The sequence below is a fragment of the Poecilia mexicana genome, unplaced genomic scaffold (assembly GCF_051168715.1).
Source record: "Poecilia mexicana isolate PSO_F unplaced genomic scaffold, ASM5116871v1 scaffold_5, whole genome shotgun sequence".
Classification (NCBI taxonomy): Eukaryota; Metazoa; Chordata; class Actinopteri; order Cyprinodontiformes; family Poeciliidae; genus Poecilia; species Poecilia mexicana.
The window spans coordinates 14,024,224-14,043,865 of record NW_028263374.1 but is presented as its reverse complement, the minus strand read 5'-3'; the positions used below and the strand labels follow the sequence as shown (position 1 = coordinate 14,043,865).

The following is a 19,642-nucleotide window of genomic DNA, read 5'->3' as shown; positions in this document are numbered from 1 at the left end:
AAGGGAAGAGCTGCAGGCCTTTCCTTCAAATGCATAGCTGTTTGCTCTTAATGTTATTACTGGAAGGAGTCTTGAGCCTGCACAGCATCTCAAATGCAGGATATATCCTGCTTTCACAACAGCGAAACTTCATGCTCTACTGAAGGACATCGGCGATGGATATTTTTAGGATTAAAGAAAAACGACTTGGGACTCCACTTTTTCTGAAAATGTACTTAAAAATATAGAAATAAATACATGAAATAGTTAAGATTTTGTAAGCAAAACTTGGTGAAAGTTGGGAAAATATTCTGTGATGTTTTCACAGAATATTTGACCTAAGTTATTCCAAAATAAAGCAGTTTGTTTTATTTCATTTCATTTTACTTCATTTTATTGTGTTGATTGCATCTCTATGACTCACAGACAACAGATATAGGACAGAACGAGTTTTAATTTGGTTTACAAACAAAAACAAAAGCCTAGTATGCGATGTTGTAGTAAAGCTGATTTGAAGCCAACCCTGATGTCTCCACACTGCCCAAAATACTCCTGTTGTAGAATTTTTTTAATTATTTGTCATGCGACTTGTAAAATAAAAATATTTCTCTAAATGAACAAGTGAAAATGTGAAGTCAAAGATAATATAATAATAGGAGGAAGTACTGCGCACAGTTACAATAGGCAAGATATTTCAGGACATTTACTGAAAGAATCATCTTGAGAAACAAGAAATAGGCAAATTTCATGTTCAAGAGAAAAACAGAGAAAGGTTTTCATTTTCATGCACTCCAAAAATCTGGCCTGTATGGAAAAGAAAAAAGAAGCAAACCTTAATTTAAGAGCCACAAGAAGTCCTAAGTTAAAGTTTGCAACAAGCAGGGGACCCACAAAACTCGGGAGAGACATGAGATCAAAATGTAGCATCACCACCATGTTCCATGGTGGTGGAAGTGTCATGCTGTGGGTTCTCCAGGACAGATAAGCCCATCAAACTGGATGGGAGCAATCCTGGAAGGAAACCCCACAGCAGGGATTCTCATACTTAATTTGATTATAAGGTGAGGTCAAAGATCCAAAGCCAACGTTAATTATAAGATACAAGCAACAATAACTGACACTTTATGCTTTTAATTGGTTGCTGTGTACTGCAGACTTCTTCCCAGGTCCCCCTTGAAAATGAGATCTAGATCTCAATGGGGTTTACCTGGTTAAATAAAGGAATAAAAAAAAAAAATTTGTTTTTTGTGACTGAGCAACAGACGTTTTTGACAGTAAAGCACAATGAGTTTCATCATTTTAAGTTCAAAACAAACTTGATCGACTGAATTACCTTTCAGAAAGGGCCCTTCTTTATTCACAGGAGTAAACAACATGAACCAAAAGTGCAACAAGACATTGAAGCTTCAAAAAGACTGAGGTAAAAGTTACAGACCACCAGACAAAAATTACAGTACATGTAAAAAAGACAATTATCTCCAACAAGCTATCTAAAGATTTTCTGATGAAAATGCTTTATTTTTTTCATAATCGTAGTTTCCATTTTTTCAGATTTTAGTATTTTCAATTAAACTCATTATGCAGAGTTAAGGAAAAACAACCTTTTTTTTTTGCAAATAACTTTTTTTTAGTAATTAGCCTGTCTGTTATCTCTCACTGTATGTGTGAGTATGATTGACAGACAAAGTTGTATCCATGGCAACATATGAAAAACTCTGTGATCTCCTTCAAGGTGCTCCTGCAGGTGACCTCTGACCTGAAGTGCTGGACTCTGCTGAGCCCAGCTGAGTAATGATGGACTGTTATTCTTCAGCCGTCAGCGAAGCCCCCCCCTCCACCCCTCCATCAGTAAGTAAAGAGGAAGGAGGATGGTAACGCCACTGAAAACAGACCGTTGTTTGTGTTGTGTGTGCGCCATGGTATGGAAACACTACATCAATACATTTCTGTATTGAAGTGCCAGCACTAATTTGCATGTTTTTTTTTTCTCTCTCTCTCTCTCTCTGTGTAAATGAGACGGGAAAAGATATGCAAACAACCAGGCGATGATGGGAGAACAATGGGCGTCTTAAAAGCTATTTTTCCATTATGGCGTAGAGGAGCTTGCATGTTAAATCTGTTTTGTCGGCAGATCGGCTAATGGGCCTCTTCGATGTGCTGAGGAAATAATAGGAAATTTGCGTTTATGGGTGCAGAAAAAAAAACTTAACAGTGTGGTAGAAAAATGTGCAGCGAAAAAAATCTGAGAAGTTGCTTGAAAGCCAAATCAAAAATCTCTAGAAACAGGCTAATTCAGCTTATAAACTGCTTCATGTTTTTCGATTTCCTATGCTAAAAAAAACACGAATCAAATATTTGAATTCCCTCAGCAGCGTTCATTAAGCTCTGCAGAGGCCTGGTAATGAGCCAGTCATTCGATTTACCTGTACGTTTCAGGATGGGAGCTCTCAAGGACTGGACCTGGGCACCCCTGAAATAGAGAATCCCACCTGATACACAATTAGAAAAGTTATCTATCATCTTAAGCAGTGTGTGTAAATATCTGGTTTCAGTAGGCCTAAAATGATGAGAAAATAGAAAGGATGATGACCACATTTCTCTAAAAAACCCAAAAATGAATTCACGAGCTTCCATGTGAACTAAATTATGACTAAATTTGTATTATTTAAAGAATTAGAATCACTTCAACACTGATTTTATTAAAGCTACATTACTCAGCAGAACCATTTTGTGGGGGGATTTTATGAAACAGTCACTTTTGTTTGAATCTAAAAAAAAAAATGTACGAGCCCAATAGAACAATTCTGTATTTATTCAGATGTATTTATGAGCAATAAAGACCTTAATTTGCAGCAGTGGGTGTCGCACAGAGGCTCAGTCATGAGTGTGATTTATGACGACACGCGGAAAGAACAAAACACCTTGACAGACATTTGCAGCTGATGGGAGGCTTGGAGATAAGCTGCACCGGAAATGGAAAAAGCCGCCTGAATGGGCTGCAGGGGTATTAATTAAACAATGTCCATTTTAATCATAGCTAATTATATTTGCCTGAACGTGTTGAGAGCATTCAGGGGGGCTTGGGGTGATTCTATCTGTGTCTTTGCTCATTAGTGTGATCCAGCTTGTCAGATGGCAAAGCTTGGTTTATGTCATCAAAAATCTGCTGTAAATGTTGGATCTGTCTTTAAAAGAAAAAAATGAAAGATTTGAGTTGGATTGTATAGAAAAAGAAAGGCGCTGCTAAAATAAAACAACTTTAGAGGAAATTATTTTGTCAAAAGACACATACTGAAGCTAAAAGAGCGCATTAGCAGTCTAACCGCATCCCCACTGGTTAATTTGGTAATTAATGTTGCCTCCATTTATCACCAAAATAGCTGCTAATTATTCTTTTCCAGCTCTTCTGCCTCAAACTGTTCTTCCTCTGCAGTCTGCTCTGTCAATAACCCAGCCACCTCCACTCTCCGTTTCTTTATAAATATCTGTTATCTGTGCTCATCAGAGACCGGTTTCCATTTATAAACATTCAGGAGCTCAGACGGTGACCCTTGACTCCTGGCTGACCTGGACGTCAACAGCAGAAAGGACGGGGTTGCTGAGGGGGGGGAAACATCTCAGCTGTGTCTTATCTCTGGAAAGAGGAGGGGGGGTGGGGGGAAGAGGAGACGAGTTTAATAGGAAACCATAGAGGAGAGTAGGGAGTCCAGGGTCATTCATAAAGGTTAACATGTGATGATTATCATGTAAAACGTGGATGCAGTCTCAGTCTCACTTTCAGTCTCCAGTGACCACAGCAAGATAACAAAGGTGACATGTTTTATTTATGCAGTCAAACACAACAGGAGGAACATGCAATCATGGGAAGAAGTTTGGACTCAGTTCAGTTTTCTCATAAATGACCAATCTCAATTTCTTTCTCTGAAAAGACCACTGGACTGAACGCCACTGAAAACCTTCTGGTTATTACACCAAATGTTGATCTCTGAGCTCTTCCTGAATTAAAACATCAGTATTGTTTTTTTTCTAAATGAATATGAACTTCTTTTCTTTGCATTATTTGAGGTCTGAAAGCACTTCATCTTTTTTGTTATTTTGACCATTTCTCATTTTCTGAAAATAAATATAAAATTTTTGCCTGGAAGTTCAGACATGTTGTCAGCAGCTCATATAATAAAAGAACAATGTTCATTTTACTCAAACATTTACAGACGAAAAGTAAAATCAGAGAAACTGATCATTTTAACTGGCCTATAAAGTTTTTTCCAGAGCTGTGTATACACACAAGTCACTGATATTAGACTGAACAAAAACTTATTTATATCAATATCTCCTAACAAACTTCAGAGGAACACCATACTTTGTTTTAAATATCCAATTAAAACTGGATATCTCAAATACAAATCAAAAATACTTTATTGATTCTAAAGAGAAATTAAATAAACTAACAATAAAAACAAGAGTGTTTGGTAACACTTTATTTGAAGGGGGTTGAATAAGACTGTCATGACACTTTCATAAACATGACATAACACCTGTCATAAACATGAATAAGCCTTCATGAATATTTATGACTGTTGTCATAAAGCGTCATTCGGTAAATTATGACACTTTTAATACAAAGTTGACATTATTCAAAATGTCTTTGTTATGAAAACTTGAGATTAACCAGGAAATCATTACTGTTTAAACTTTACCTTTACTAACATAAAGTTACCTCATTTTTAAAGTGCAATCAGTAATACTTTTATAACAAATTTATATCAGTAATGATTTCTTGGTTAATGTCAAGTTGTCATAATAAAGACATTTTAAATAATGTCAACTTTGTATTAAAAGTGTCATAATTTACCGAATGACGCTTTATGACAACAGTCATAAATATTCATGAAGACTTGTTGATGTTCATGACAGATGTTATGTCATGTTTATGATGGTGTCATGACCGTCTTATTCACCCCCCTTCAAATAAAGTGTTACCGAGTGTTTATATATATTTTTGATAAAGGTTGAGGTCCATGTCAGCCTGCTTTCACTTTTCCAAAACCAGGTTGAAGAAACTGGAGCTAGTCCTTCTTCAATGACAGGCAGACCCTCAGCATGATGCTTCCTCTACCATGCTTGAGAAATAGCACAATATTCATAAGTTTGAAAGCCTCACCTTGATTCCTAACCATAATCTCAAATTGACTGTATTGACTCAGTAGCTCCAATCATAAATGTTTCACCAGAACATATTTGGCCGGTCATGAATAAATGTTTGTAGTCTACAAGCCGAGCCCACCTGAACAGTTTTAATTGTACCGACGGTAATTAATACTGTGAACGGCAGAGGGAGAAAGGATGCTTCCTATTAAACCAGAACGGACTGAGAACGAAAGAAGAGCTGCAACAAGAAAGAGAATGTGAAAAGACAAGGAGTAAAGAGCTACTTATTCTTCTTTCCTCCTGCGTCTGGTTTGCTGGAAGAGGAATGAGTGGAGATAAGCCTAAAAGGACTGTCACTCAGAGGAACAATTCTTCCAGTGTCCTCCTCTTCCTCCTGGGACTCCTCCCTCCGCCTTTCCTCAGATTCCTGCTGCGATAGAGTTGCTGCTTGCAGGGACGGTTTGCTGACATCACAGCGGCGTCGTCCAACCCTCAAATTCACAAGTGATCCTCAGAAAACGAGTAAAATCTTCCCCACGCACTGAAGCGTTCAATACGGAGGGAAACTGTTTGTTTGGATAGTTCTGGAAATGCATCTCAGCAAACACGGAGAGTTTTCAGTATGGAGTCGAATAACATTAACTGACTGATGTGCTGCCAGAAGATTGCTATTATAAAGGCGATAGGTGTTGAGAAAATGTTCAAACAAAGTTGGAAATGCTTCACCTCACTTCAGGATCCACATGGAAACCCAGACATCGTCCCTCAGAGCAATCCGATAGGCTAATATCAGAGTACCAACCAGTTACCTTTACTCAGCTACAATTATTTCCTTATTACAATAACTATTTGGAAAAATACATACTTTCAGCAATATTGTTACTATGCTGTGCTTTGTACTTGAGTAATTTTACTATGTAGTACTGCTACTCTTATTTGAATAAAATTTCTGGATAATTTACCCACTGTGAGTAACTTTACTGAATAAAAAGAAGCTTATTCGTAGCAGTTTAATGTTTTGTATTGAAATAAATTGATTTGGAAAAATGCTCCTTTGTCATTTATATGAATTATTTTCACTTTGGTCATATTTTGGTTTATGTCAGATTATGTAATTTTCAAATATATATATTCCATCAACTACTCAGTACTTGAGTAGCTTATCTTTACAAAATACTTTGTAAAGTATTTTGTAAATACTTTTTTACTCCAGAGTAATTTCTTGGACAGGTACTTTTTAACTTTTGCATGAATAAAAATATGTTGGAGTAGCGCTGCTTTTAGTTGAGTACAATTTACGGTTACTCTACCTGGCTGCAAATATAAAGTTTATCTGGATTTAACGTCACATAGGAAAGTAACAAAAAAATGTTTTTACAAGGTGTACGTAAATTATTTGTGTTCCAGGAATCATTGAAAAATCAGAGGTCACACTGTCACTGTTTTTGAAATTATACTTTTATTTATTTTATTTTTTTTACTTCCTTAACAAAAAAAAAACCTGACCAGTCATCTGACATTTGAGTGAATAATGAGGAAATAAAAAAAAGAAAGAAACTGAGACAAAGACAAGTCAGAGACAAAGCAGGAGCCAGTGAATAACGAAGCTGGAACGTTGCATTATCGCTGCTGATGAGACGCACAGGAAGTAAACAAAGATCAACCTGAGCTCTGCATTTCTGCTACTAATTATTTTATTCGATCAAGACAGAAGAATTATTATCTTTCATATATCTATAAGTAAAACTCAGTAGACATCAGCAGATTTGGATCATTAAATGAAAGTCGTGCATTGGGGTAAAAAAAAAAAAAAAAGAGCAGCTTTCCCCTGTTGTGGTGGAGCAAACAGGATTATGCCGAGCTCCTTAGAGAGAGATAAAACAATCACTGTTTCACATGCGTTCAACATTCCTCAGTCATCGCATTTCTGCAGACTGTCTCCATCTTCCAGAAAAAAAAACCTAAAAGCAAAAAGGCTCCAAAACCTCTGAAGCTGCTTTCATGGCCTGTTTCTAGGAATCAGAGGAGTGTGCAGGGGTCAGGACTGAACCATCTTCTTATGGGGATCAAACACGTATCTCTTGAAGTGCAGGTGAATGCTAACAGGCTGGGACTCTGTTTTGGGCTCCTCTTCGCTTGACGGCCCGCCTTTGCCGCCGCTTTTCCCCTTCTTCTTGGAGGAGGACAACAGCTGCTTGGTCTCGGGGCGAAGACCCTCTGAGAAACACATCAGCAGCAGACAGGTCAAGAGGACACGAGGATAATATAAATCTAAACAGATAAACCGCCTTCATGCGTCGTGTTTTTCACTTTTCTCCTGTGCAAAACCTTCCTCAGCTTAACCTGGTGCATGATGTTGATCTTTTCTTTCTTGCATTGTGCAGCAGGTATTTCAGTATGATCTAAAAAGCAATCTCCCTCACTGTCAAAACTCATGCAAAAGCAACCTCCTCCTCCCTGTATCTGCCCTCATGTTTGTTTTCCTGCATGTTTCAGGTCTTTTCTCCTGTGCAAAACCGACTGCGGCGTGTGCTTTCCCTTCTCCGCACAGCAGGTAAGAAATGTTCTGGGTTCACCGCTTTTCATGCAGGCTGTCTGACCCCGTGTACATCGGCGCCAGCATTCTTCTTGTTATCATCATGCCAAGGTGAGGGCTGTTATGGTTGCAGCGCAGCCAGAATGCTCCGGCTGTTATCTAGGATCAGCCAAATACGTCGGCTTTGTGCTGGAAAACACGCTCACGCACCTCCAGCGACAAATCATTTAAGGTAAACGGGCCGAGTTTGTGGTAAGCTTTTCAAGTCAGCTGCATGTACTTACGTTTTCACACCACGGTAAATGTGGTGAATTGGTAATTTATTATTTTTTCCCTTTATCATCTATATCCTCACACACCAGTCATCAGATTAAGAGCAGCGTGATTTCCCAGAAAATCCTCCCAAACCCAAAAGCTGAGATATTCAAAAATCTGATTTATATTTGCATAAAAAGTAATAAAAATCAGCATCATCAAAGCGCCACCTTAAGAAGAAGTCACTCAAGTTAAGTTCAGGTAAAATATGGTGTCTGAATGGGGTCAAAGGTCAAAGGAGACGCAGCAATCTATAAGAAACCAATTAGTCCAATAATGTGACTAATCTCACACGACACTATTTATTATTGTTTTGTTTTTGTTTTTTTTACAAGGGGTGAGTATAAGTACGTATGTCACAATAAGCAATTAATAAATTAATTGAAAGGGAGCTTGATGATTTCTTTTCTAATAATGAATATTTTTTAAAGTGCAGTTTTATCTACAGAGACATCTTTATAGTTTTATTCATGGTTTCGGTTGTGTGTATTTTTTAATTCCATTTTATACATTGTTTTTATATTTGACGTTTAAAACATCTCCCAGTTCAGGTATCAAGTATTCTTTACAAAATTAAAGTTTATTCACCTTTGCGATGGCAAACTTGCGTTTTTATGTCATTATCAATACCACTTGAAAATGGTCTCAAAACAATATTATCGTTTATTGTAGTAATTACTGGGGTAATTCATCATTCAGCTAAATTTGTTACTTAGCTGGGTTATTACTAAGTACAATAAAATAATTATGATTCATTTCCATTGAAGGTACACCTGGTCCAGCTGCTGTATTCAGCTGTGACTCCTTACTGGATGGGAAGTTTCTACCATTAACTTTGATTACTCCTTGTTTTCTCACCATAGAAAATATAGTAATTCAGTAATAAGCTGCATTTCTTTTCCTGATCCAAGAAGCCACTGCTTTTATTTGGTTTGATTTTTTTTCCATAGAAGGTACACCCAGAAATTTTCCCAGTTTTGGAATTGATTTGGTATCGTTCACACTGCCAACCTGCAAGGGCAGGCAGACAAAAATGAGTCTGAACAGCTGAATTCAACATAAACACATATGAAAAACAGTGGAAACATGACCCAATCCACTTCTGGAGCAATAAAACGAAACCATTACTTTGCAGGTTTGGAAGTAAGGTTGGTGTGAGGAGCTGAAGTCAGCAACAGGAACCAGACACGTTTAAAATCAGTTCCTTACTCGTCTGAAGAACGACACATTATAAATTCAACAGAAAGCGACTGGCAGGAAGCACAGCCCTGCACAGATACATCTTAACCCAAACTGACAGCCTCATGGAGACGCCGCTGAATGTCCACATTATGCTCCCGCCTGAGCATACTGCGCACGTCGGTAAATCTGAGACGTTTGAGGATGCAGGAACAAGGCGGCGAGGAGGATGTCGGCATGGTTCTGTTTCTAAAATGTTTTTGTTTTCTCTTCCCTCCCGGTGCGGAGTCGTTCGTGGGTTTTGAGCAACAGAAGGTAAAATAAACACTGATCAGACTTCCCCCGGAACACAGGCCATCCCCAGAGGAATGCTGGGAATGTGGCTCGGGATGTCGGGCTTGCCGCTCTTACCACATCCTGAAGACCGTCTGCTGAGCCCCAAAACACTGAAAGTGGACTGGATGTGGGCGTCAGCAACAAGGGAGGCTCAGGTGACAACAAACTAAGCGTCACTCTTTAAAACACCAATCAGTGACACCAAATTTACAAGCAGATGTCGAACCGGATTCTCACCTTGAATACGGATCTTAAACTTCCCGCTCTGTCCGAAGCCGCCCTCGATAACGCCACTCTCCCCTGTCGACAGACTGACCTTTAACCCCACAAAGAGTTGGAGGTTGGTCTCCTTTTTGAACAGACTGCGGCCGATCACGGAGTAATCATCGGTCACCTGAGACAGGAAAACAAATGAGCTCATATCAGGAAAAACGTCTCAACAAAAGCAAGGAGATTTTGTGGCTCTGGAGCTGCAAGTGGCTCTTTGGACCTTTAGCAGCAGCTCTTAATAAATTAGCTAATAAAGTGCAGGACCAAAAAATTTTTAAACAAATAAATGTAGATTACAGATGTGTTTCATTGCATTTAAAACTGAGTGCTTTTTTTTTGTTTACACAATTTTCCCAAAAAATAAACATCCTATAGCATAAAAATTTATCAATTCTCTTTTTGTAAATGCTTCATGTCTTCCTTTGTTTTAAAACCTTAAAACTGGCCACAGATTTCTTGTAGAAGACATTTTCTACATTTACAAATTATTTTCACAAAAGTGATACAACATCTTTGGTTCTAAAGTTTAGTTGGACTGAGAGCAAAAATGGCTTTTTGGTTCGTAAAGGCTGCAGATCCAAGTTAGACCAACACAAAGCAGTGCATCAGTGGGAAGTGAAATTAAAATGTGAGTTCATCAATGTGTCTTTTACACATTTCCAATTGTATTTCCAGCTGTACTTTGACTATGCCGTTCTACTGTATGCATATGCGTTGATCTAATCTATTCCACAGTAGCAGTGGCTAGTCGCCTCTTTCTTCACACTCCATTCCTGCTTCATAAACATCAAAAACAAAACAATAAAAAACGTTCCCATACCTTAATGTTGCTGTCTCCCTGTCACCATGGTGTGTTCAAGGAACTGTTCATTTTTTTGTGACAAATATTAAATTTAACGTTCACTAATAAACGTCTGAGGCCTTCGAATGACAGCTGGATTTATGCCTAGATTAAATTACACAGATGACGTCTGAAGGCAAATTGGACGCACTGGATTTTATTTGGAGTATCCAAATATAGGGGGTTTAATAATATGCCTCAAATTTCTGATTTTTATTAGTTAAAACCTTCATTTTTTATTTTTTGCACTACTCTGTGTTCATCCATCAGCTAAAATCTGAATAAAATATGTTGATGTTTTTGGTTGTTAAGTGACAAAATGTGGCAAAAGTCCAGAATTACAGCTGCTTTTAGGAAGTACTGTTCAACATGTAACAAATGTTGGGTGAATTTTGCTTCGAATAAGTAAAGACACGTTCCTATAACATGTATGATTGAGGAAGAAGAGCCATCAGGCCACATTCTTCAAGGTTCGCCTGCCGGGCTATCTCTGACTTTCTTTACCACAGTTAAGCATATTTTATGGCATATTTGTATTTCTTCTTATCACCCATCCCTAAGTGGATCTAACCCCGTCACTAATCTGATAACTGCAGGGCACCGCTCTGTCTCTGCGCCACCAACGCTTCCTCGCTCTTCTGCCTGACCCTGATTCATTCCTGAACATTTGACCCTCAAGCATGACGGATCTGCTGATACAAAGAAAAACAGCGTACAGTTGTTTTTCATGTCTGATGCACCGTCTGATTCGTGACATCTCAACAATGACAGTAATGTGCTCTTTTTAAGAAAGGGAATTCTTTGGTCCTGAGGCACGGCCGGGTCATTCCGCGAGACGGCGCGAGCGACGGACGCGACGTCACATGACCGCCGTCTGACCCCTCGCGCTGTCCTGAGCGTACGAGCGGAGCTGTCAACAGCCCGAGGTGCTCAAGCAGGAAACAAGTTCACACACTTGAACTTTGAACTCCTGGCGACCCTGCTCGAGGGCCTACAAGGAGAAACCGAACCGTAACACACAGCGCGATGAAAGTCGTCACCAGCGGCGTGAGCTTGTAGGAACACCGTTCGGGTTTAGGGACATAATCTAACAGCAAACACGCAGGAATGATAACAACGGCGTGCAGACAGGGAGAGAAAGATGCTCAGACGAATGCGGAACGTGTGGATGTTCCTGCGCCGCTCAGGTGTGACCAAACAGCGCCAGCCTCCGATAGCTAGACAGCACCGGAGCGACTGGCGTCAGGCGGCCACCCACGCATGCTTCTGTCGCAGCACATGCTAAGGCATGCGTACCACCCATGCCTCAAATGCAGCTCATCGCAGCCACATATGTGCGATTGTTTGTGTGTACGTGTCTGTGAGTACACAATGGGGGCCTGTGTCTGAGAGGCACGCTCCGGCGGCACCGGCACCAAGAAGCATCCGAAGAACTAGAGCAAGAAGAAGGAGTTCAAAGGTGATGGTTCAACTAGCGCTGAAACTATTAATCGTTTCATCGATTAATCACATTTAATCGTGATTAATCGATTATTAAAATAGTCGTCAGCTAATTTAGTAATCGATTAAATAACTTCAGTATAGAAACTGAAATAAAAAGGCCATTTGTTGAAAGAACAACAATCAGAGCGGTAATTATGCCAAAACATCAAAAACATGTTGCACTTGAGTAAAAAAAAAAAAAAACACTTTATGTCTGTAAATATGTTTTACCAAAACATATTTTGGTAAAACAAAAAGTGGCATAGTTTATCTTCAACAGGAACAAATTCTGTTAAAAAAAGAAAAAAAGCTCTCCTATTTAGGACCTCCTCAAGGACTGGACCAAAGAACTTCTGACATCAAATCCTATTAATTTTGTGTTCAAGGACAAGAGAAGCAAGGTGGAAATCAAAAAGCTTTTGTTACATAGTTTGTCCTTCAATGAGAAATTCATAGAGCTACATTTAAATAAATATAAATATCAGGATTTTAAACACTTTGATTCTGACAGGGAATGTTATTTCCTTAACTTTGTCAAACAACCGATCCATCACAGGGTTTCCCCCCCAGCATATTGTAAGCCTGGCGGGCCACCAGGCTTTACTTGATCCCCACCAGTCTAAGCATTGTTATTTTAATGCAACACTAACAGTGACAGCAAAGAGGGGCTTTGAGCTAGCAGACAATTATCCATTTAAAAATAGACAATGGTATTTGATTCTACATACAAAACATACAGAAATGTTAGTTTTATTTAGTGAACTGCTATATTTTATTAGCTGCTGATGTTTTGTTTCCAAAATTACCTGTTAATTTTTAACACAAAAATGCTGTGGGGCAACTGGTGGACTTCACCAGCCTTAGCTGGTTTTCTGGGGAGAAACCTGCATCTGCATTAATAAGACAAAACAAGGAAAAAATGCCCCAAAATAGTAACTGCACCTCTCCTATTTGGCATCTTTTGTTATACAATTATTACTGAGCTAGTTTAAAAAAATCAACAGATTAACTCAACACATCTTATGCTACAAATGATCAAGTGTGCACTGAAAGAAAGCTGAATTATGTCAGACAACACAATGTTTTTCTTTCTTTTTATGAAATGAATTATTTGTATCTTTCAATACTTCAAAATATGGCCATTTTTTAAACTGGTTAATCATGAGAATATTGATAGAATAGTCGATTACTAAAATAATTGTTAGTTGTAGCCCTACAAGGGATCGTTGACTTCCAGGAGGTCCTGACCTGAGCAGACAGTCACCAGAGACTGGATCACATGAAGTTCTTTTGAGATCTCTGAAGAACTCACCTGGGAGTCTAAAACAGGCCCAGCAGAGGATAGTGAGGGGAGCTGGAGTGCAATTACAATACTTTGGAAAAAAAAAAAATCAACACTCAGTGAACCTTTCCACATTTTGTTTTGTCACAACCACAAAGCGAGTTAACATTGTGAAATCTTTTTCATAATTTTACATTACAAATAAAAATCTGAAAAGTGCGGTGTGCATTTGCGTTCATCATTCCTGAGCTGAAACAGCTTTCAACACGGTTACAGTAGCAAGTACCTTGGCGTTCCACATCTGGATACTGACATGTTTGTCCATTCTTTATTGAAAATTAGCTGAAGCTCATCCAGACTGGATGGAGAGTCTCTGAACTTTATTCCAGTCTTGTTAAAGATTCCCAGTTAGTTTCAGGTATAGGTCTTCCTAACAGATCAAAATGCTTTAATTCAAACCAGTCTACTGTAGCTCTGTATGCCGTCCTGCTGAACTTCTGCCTTCTCCATCATAACAAATATTTTCTATTTTATGTTTTTGCAAGTGCAGTTAATCAGCCAGATTTATTTTCATTCAGAGCACTCATGCAAGCTCCGCAAAATATAATCACCGACCAAACACTCAATGCAAGGAGTCAGATGTTGCACACATGACAACTGCATTTCAGTATAATGGGTTGCTCCAATTTATTTCCGTGGTTAAATTACACATAGGTGGACTCCAACTCTTAATGGTAGACTTTATAGACAATTTGTTGCGCCAGATTTTATTTAGGGGTATCAGAGTAAAAACAGGGTTAACACAAATGAAAGCCACACTTTCAAGGTTTTTTTTTTTTTTTAAATACTCCCCTATTTTTCTTGCACTTCACAAAAATATACTCCAATTTGTGCTAGCCTCTTAAACAAACAGGCAGGTTTTTGGTTGTAATGTGACAATATGTTAAAGTGTTCTTGGGTTGTTAATGCTTTTAGAAGGGACTGTTTTCATCTGTTTTGAATTGTATCTTTTTTGTGCTTCATCTACAAAATCAATTTTGAAACAAATCCCTTGGTGAACCAGTAGAAACACTGTCTCAACTTGTTAATTGGAATAATAAATATAATTGATGTGATTTAAAATAAATAGCTAACTGCTGGACGACCACTCACCCTCTCCACCTGTCCCTCCTTGTGTTTGGTCTTGAAGATGCGTAGCTGAGGCAGAGAAGTCTCGGCGTAGCTTTTGTCTTCAAACCCGTGCAGCAAGCAGCCTTGGAAGGCCAGCCGACACGCGTTGGCGTGGATATCCGTGTCCAGCTTGGAGCCGATCACCAGGCAGAGTGCAGGACACGTGACGGGACGCTCAAACTCCAATAAAGCCCACTGTTCTGGGTCGGGCCCCGAAGCCGCTTCTTTCTGTCTGCTAACGTACTCGTCCTGGTAGGAATACTCCCTGTCAAAGGTGAAGGGTGTTTCCAGTGAGGACGGCTCCGACGGCGTCGGTTCGGTGTCGGCAGGGGGTAAGCCAAAGAAGGTCACCTTCGCCATGACCGTCTCGTGACCCACCGTGATGTGGAACTTGGCCCGGGTGGAGAGGGAACCCTTAAAGTATCCGATCTTCCTGGTGGAGATGATGGCTGCGTAGAGGGTGCGCAGGGAACCCGGAGTGCACACCAAGCCGCGCTCCAGCAGTTTAGGGTCGAACTGTGTCACGCACACACCCACGCGGTCCCCCTGCATGGCCCCCGACACCGGCTTCCGAAACATCTGCACCGACTTTATTTTCTTGGTCACCTGATGTCAGAGAGCACACAGACACAATAAATAACACGCCTAAAAACACATTTCCACAGAAAAATACACAATACTTAACATGAACCCGGTCGCAGATTAAACAGCAGCAGATGAGGAAAAGCTTTAAACTTCAGAAACACATTTGTAAAAACGTTTTACTCTCAAATATCTCAATAAGATGTCGGGAAATTGGTAAATTAACAAGCAAAAACTCAAGGGGTGTTTTTTTTCCCCCCTTGAAAGTAACACTGTTGTCAAAATATTCAGCTTCAAAAAATAAATATGTACAATAAAGCCAATGATTAAAAAAGACTGACAATGAACAAAATCAAGATTAAAATATAAATCTCCTTTTTGTTCATAAGTGCATCAGTTGTGGTATTTAAGAATCCAAGAATGCGAAAATCAAATGACCTCCCTTGATGTAACGATTATTAACCTAAATCTGAAAACTGGGTTTGACAAATAAAAACTAGGTTTTGTTGTGTTTCCTCAAAGGTGCACAAATAAGAATCTAGAAGATCTGTTTGGATGGTAACTCCATAAAATGTAAGACCAAAACATGAACAGCTTGGCAGATATTATTATTGTTTTTTTTAACAGTAAATAAAAAAACACAAACGTTCATCAGCCAGATTGACGAGCAGATAAAATGTCAATTAAGCTATCTGCTGCCACCAAGAGGTGAACATAATAACTGCAGGCAGCAGTTTTGCATGTGGTCTTGATTAAACACAGGATCTGCAGTCAGAAAAGCACCAGTTCCCCTCATATTTCCCTCACATTAAACAGGCACATCCTCTGAACAGACAACTATTCACTCCACTTCTGAATCTCTGCCGTTTCCACACATCCATTTCCACTGTTAGGGAATGTCACCTGTGCATAAATCTCAGACACCTCGGTGTTAAGAGCAAACCTTTAGCACTGGGATTTCCACGGTGTCGTTAATGGCCAGTGATCCCTGCAGGATGGTCCCAGTCATGACCGTTCCCTGACCACGGATGGAGAAGCAGTGATCCACAGCCATAAGAAGGTCACCTTTAGCGTCCCTCTTGGGGAGGTACGTCTGTTTCTTCAAAAGCTGGGAGAGGAAGGTTAAATGTTTAAGTAATGTTGGTGCTTTGATCATTTTTCTGTCCACCAGCAAACAGGTCATAAGGTGGTAATTTGAACAAATGCACAGACATGTTAATGTCACATTTTGGAACTGTTTAAAAATGAGTTAGCCATCTTTGATGTGAATCAAAGAGGCCTTTGTAAATCAGGGTTTATTGTGACTTATAATTAGTATATTTTTCAGCGGAATAAGACATGTAAATGTCACAATTAAGGTCAAAAAAATCTCTGGAATTATTTATTTTGGTCTCATTTCATCACATCATAATACATGGCGCTTCACAAGGGGTGTCCAGCCTTCTTAAGGACACTATCGAATAAATTATCCTTAAATCTCCCAAATATGATCAACCAGACTGAAACCTGGTGACTACTTATATGATTATACAATATGTTAAACATTTTCCTATTTGTCTCTATAAATATTAGGAAAACAATCAATCAGTTTTATATGAACAGCCAGCTGACTGGCACTTCGTAGCAACAGGTGGAGGAAGCTGGGACTTACTACTCTTTGCCATAACTTTATAACACCTAGATACTTCCTAACACTAGCTCGCATAAACTCAGAGCAATTTTAGTGCTGCTTAGTGAGGCCTTAATATCTCTAAAAGCCACGGCTTTTAGAGTTGATTTGATTCAGGTGTGTCAACATCTTTTAGGCCAGGTTACCGGCTCTCAAGGACTGGACCAAAGAACTTCTGACATCAAATCTTATTAATTTTGTGTTCAAGGACAAGAGAAGCAAGGTGGAAATCAAAAAGCTTTCGTTACATAGTTTGTCCTTCAATGAGAAATTCATAGAGCTACATTTAAATAAATATAAATATCAGGATTTTAAACACTTTGATTCTGACAGGGAACGTTATTTCCTTAACTTTGTCAAACAACCGATCCATCACAGGGTTTCCCCCCCAGCATATTGTAAGCCTGGCGGGCCACCAGGCTTTACTTGATCCCCACCAGGCTAAGCATTGTTATTTTAATGCAACACTAACAGTGACAGCAAAGAGGGGCTTTGAGCTAGCAGACAATTATCCATTTAAAAAAATAGATTATATTTGATTCTACATTCAAAACATACAGAATGCTAGTTTTATTTAGTGAACTGCTATATTTTATTAGCTGCTGATGTTTTATTTCCAAAATTTCCTGTTAATTTTTAACACAAAAATGCTGTGGGGCAACTGGTGGACTTCACCAGCCTGAGCTAGTTTTCTGGAGGGAAACCTGCATCTGTTTTAATAAGACAAAAACAAGCACACAAAAAAAAAGCCCCAAAATAGTAGCTGCACCTTTGAATTAATGAGAATTCATACATAGCCTTTAGCAACACCAGCATCAATTAGCTTCCAAACTTTACCTCAATTAGCTCTGGCACTCCCTGTGGCTCCTCTAGTTCCGGGGCCTCTGGGCCTCCAGGCTTCGCTGCCACAGCAATCACCGGACATTCCTTGAATCTGTCCACCGGAAAACAGCAACCCTTAAATTATTTCATGATGTGGTGTTGAGGCACTCAGCCTACCCTAATAAACTTCAATTCTACATTTACACAGATGTGTAATTTTATAAACCAGTACTGACCTGGTGCTCTCCAGTGTTTTGTGTAGCCTTTTGGTCATTTTCTCAATGGCACTTTGCCTCTTGTTAGGCGGCAGCAGGTCGATCTTGTTCAGGACGACGACCATGCGGGGGCAGGTCAGTTCTCCTATCAGCAGACACTCTGCAGTCTGAGTCTGCACGCCTTTCACCACGTCCACCACCAGCATCATCAGGTCGATGATTTGCGCACCTGGGAGATGAAGACATCGGAGAAATACTGAGCTGAAGCAGAACGACTCCATCCTTCCCTTTCCCGCAAAAGAGAAACTGAGGACATTACAAGCATGAAGTTGAATACTGCTACAAAAATGGAGCAAGACATGCAAAAATTACTGGGAAACAGGACACGAAATGAAAGGAGGGGTAAATCAAGGCAAATAAAGAGCTATAAGATTGAAACTAAAACTACAGTTGTCTTGTTCTGACTTTGATGGATTTCCTCGTTCTTCTTGGCTCTGACAGCCCACAAACGACACTCATAACTGCAGAGTGGGTCTCACAGTTGCAATTTACAGCAATCTGTCTTGATAAGAGGTAGAGCTGTTGATCATTCACAAACATGGTGAGAAACTTCATACAGTCCCTGATGTAACCTTCCTGATGCATCTCAGCTGCCACTTCGACTGTCGCCACTTATTCAATAATTTTTGTCAGCGTGAGTCTTTCAATTTGGTTTATTTGAAGAGAGACAGCGCCCCCTGCTGGATGAATTAATATAATTCAGCTGTGGTAACTAATACTGCAGAAATAGAATACAGTTTTGGAAATGCTCTGATCTCAGTCGTCAAGCCATCACAGTTTGGCACTTGTAAAACTCGCTCAAATCTTGCCAATTTTTCTAATCAAGAGATTAAAACATAAATTTGCATGTGCTCAAACAAAAACGCCAATGGTCTAGTATAAGTTTATTGCACCTATAAGGTTAAAGCTCACCTCCAATGATGGTCCGAATGAGAGAGGCGTGTCCCGGACAGTCCACCAGGGTGAACTGGAGGCTGTCATATTGTTGTTGTCCTTTGTTGTCACGCAGATGATCAGGACAATCCACGGTGAAGGAGGAGAAGCCCAGGTCCAGCGTGATGCCCCTTTCACGGGACTGCGGGTTCTTGTCGAAGGCTGCCGTGGAGGCTGTGCTGCTCAGCGCTCTGGCCAGCGAGGTCTTCCCACTGTCCACATGGCCGAGCACCCCGACATTAAAGTTCAGAGTTTTAGCCCGACTATCTGGTGACTCTGTCATTTTCTCCACGGTCTGGAGATGGTGTTATCTAACATGCGCGTTTTCCTTCACTCTGAATCGGACCCTGAACTCACCACGCCGCGTTACTTTCCGCACCAATCCTTCCGTCGGCAATGTTTGTTGATAATATAGTATATTTACAATAAAAACATTTTAATGTAACTGGCTACAAACAACTTTTCTACTGAAAGAAACGTCTTCCCAGATATCAGCGAACTTCACCCTCGGAAAACAAGCTAAACCGGAACCTCTTTTGCAAATAAACAAAATAAAATAAAAGTATAAAATCAATAATTCTCAAACAGTGACACTTGAATTTTAGCAAAAATATGAATGTCAGTTGAAATATTTCTATGATTGTACCCACGCACAGTGAAACATATAATTAATTTGTAACGAGTTTCTTGTTGTTTCACTACGACAAATCAAATGAAACACACAGGAAAAGGCTAGTTGATCTCAGCCAATTACATTTTCACATGTTTTCACAGAATCCAATCATATTTCATATTTGCCTCAGTAGGCGGGAACTTAGGGGGA

The 19,642-nt window shown here is 39.5% G+C and overlaps 1 protein-coding gene across 3 annotated transcripts; it reads right to left on the bottom strand.

Annotated features, from left to right (window-relative positions):
* Positions 1–6,567: 6,567 nt before the first annotated feature.
* eefsec (eukaryotic elongation factor, selenocysteine-tRNA-specific) lies at positions 6,568–19,518 on the bottom strand. Of its 3 annotated transcripts, none has more exons than XM_014969159.2 (7): positions 18,799–19,518; positions 17,848–18,055; positions 17,627–17,723; positions 16,064–16,228; positions 14,521–15,144; positions 9,731–9,887; positions 6,568–7,344 (listed from the first exon to the last, which is right to left on the bottom strand). In XM_014969159.2, the coding sequence occupies exons 1-7, from the start codon at positions 19,100–19,102 to the stop codon at positions 7,166–7,168; spliced, it is 1,734 nt and encodes a 577-aa protein (XP_014824645.1). In that variant the 5' UTR covers positions 19,103–19,518; the 3' UTR covers positions 6,568–7,165. The 3 variants fall into 3 exon arrangements, with proteins under 3 accessions (XP_014824645.1, XP_014824647.1, XP_014824648.1); XM_014969161.2 differs by lacking the exon at positions 18,799–19,518 and adding an exon at positions 18,444–18,507; XM_014969162.2 differs by lacking the exon at positions 18,799–19,518 and adding an exon at positions 18,292–18,405.
* Between the last annotated feature and the right edge of the window lie 124 nt (positions 19,519–19,642).

Coding starts and splice junctions, on each gene's coding strand:
- eefsec (XM_014969159.2), bottom strand. CDS start 19,102: ATGACAGAGTCACCAGATAGTCGGGCTAAAACTCTGAACTTTAATGTC. Junction 18,056..18,798: donor CATTCGGACCATCATTGGAG/GTGAGCTTTAAC, acceptor TTCATCTCCCAG/GTGCGCAAATCATCGACCTG. Junction 15,145..16,063: donor TGGAAATCCCAGTGCTAAAG/GTTTGCTCTTAA, acceptor CTCTGACATCAG/GTGACCAAGAAAATAAAGTC.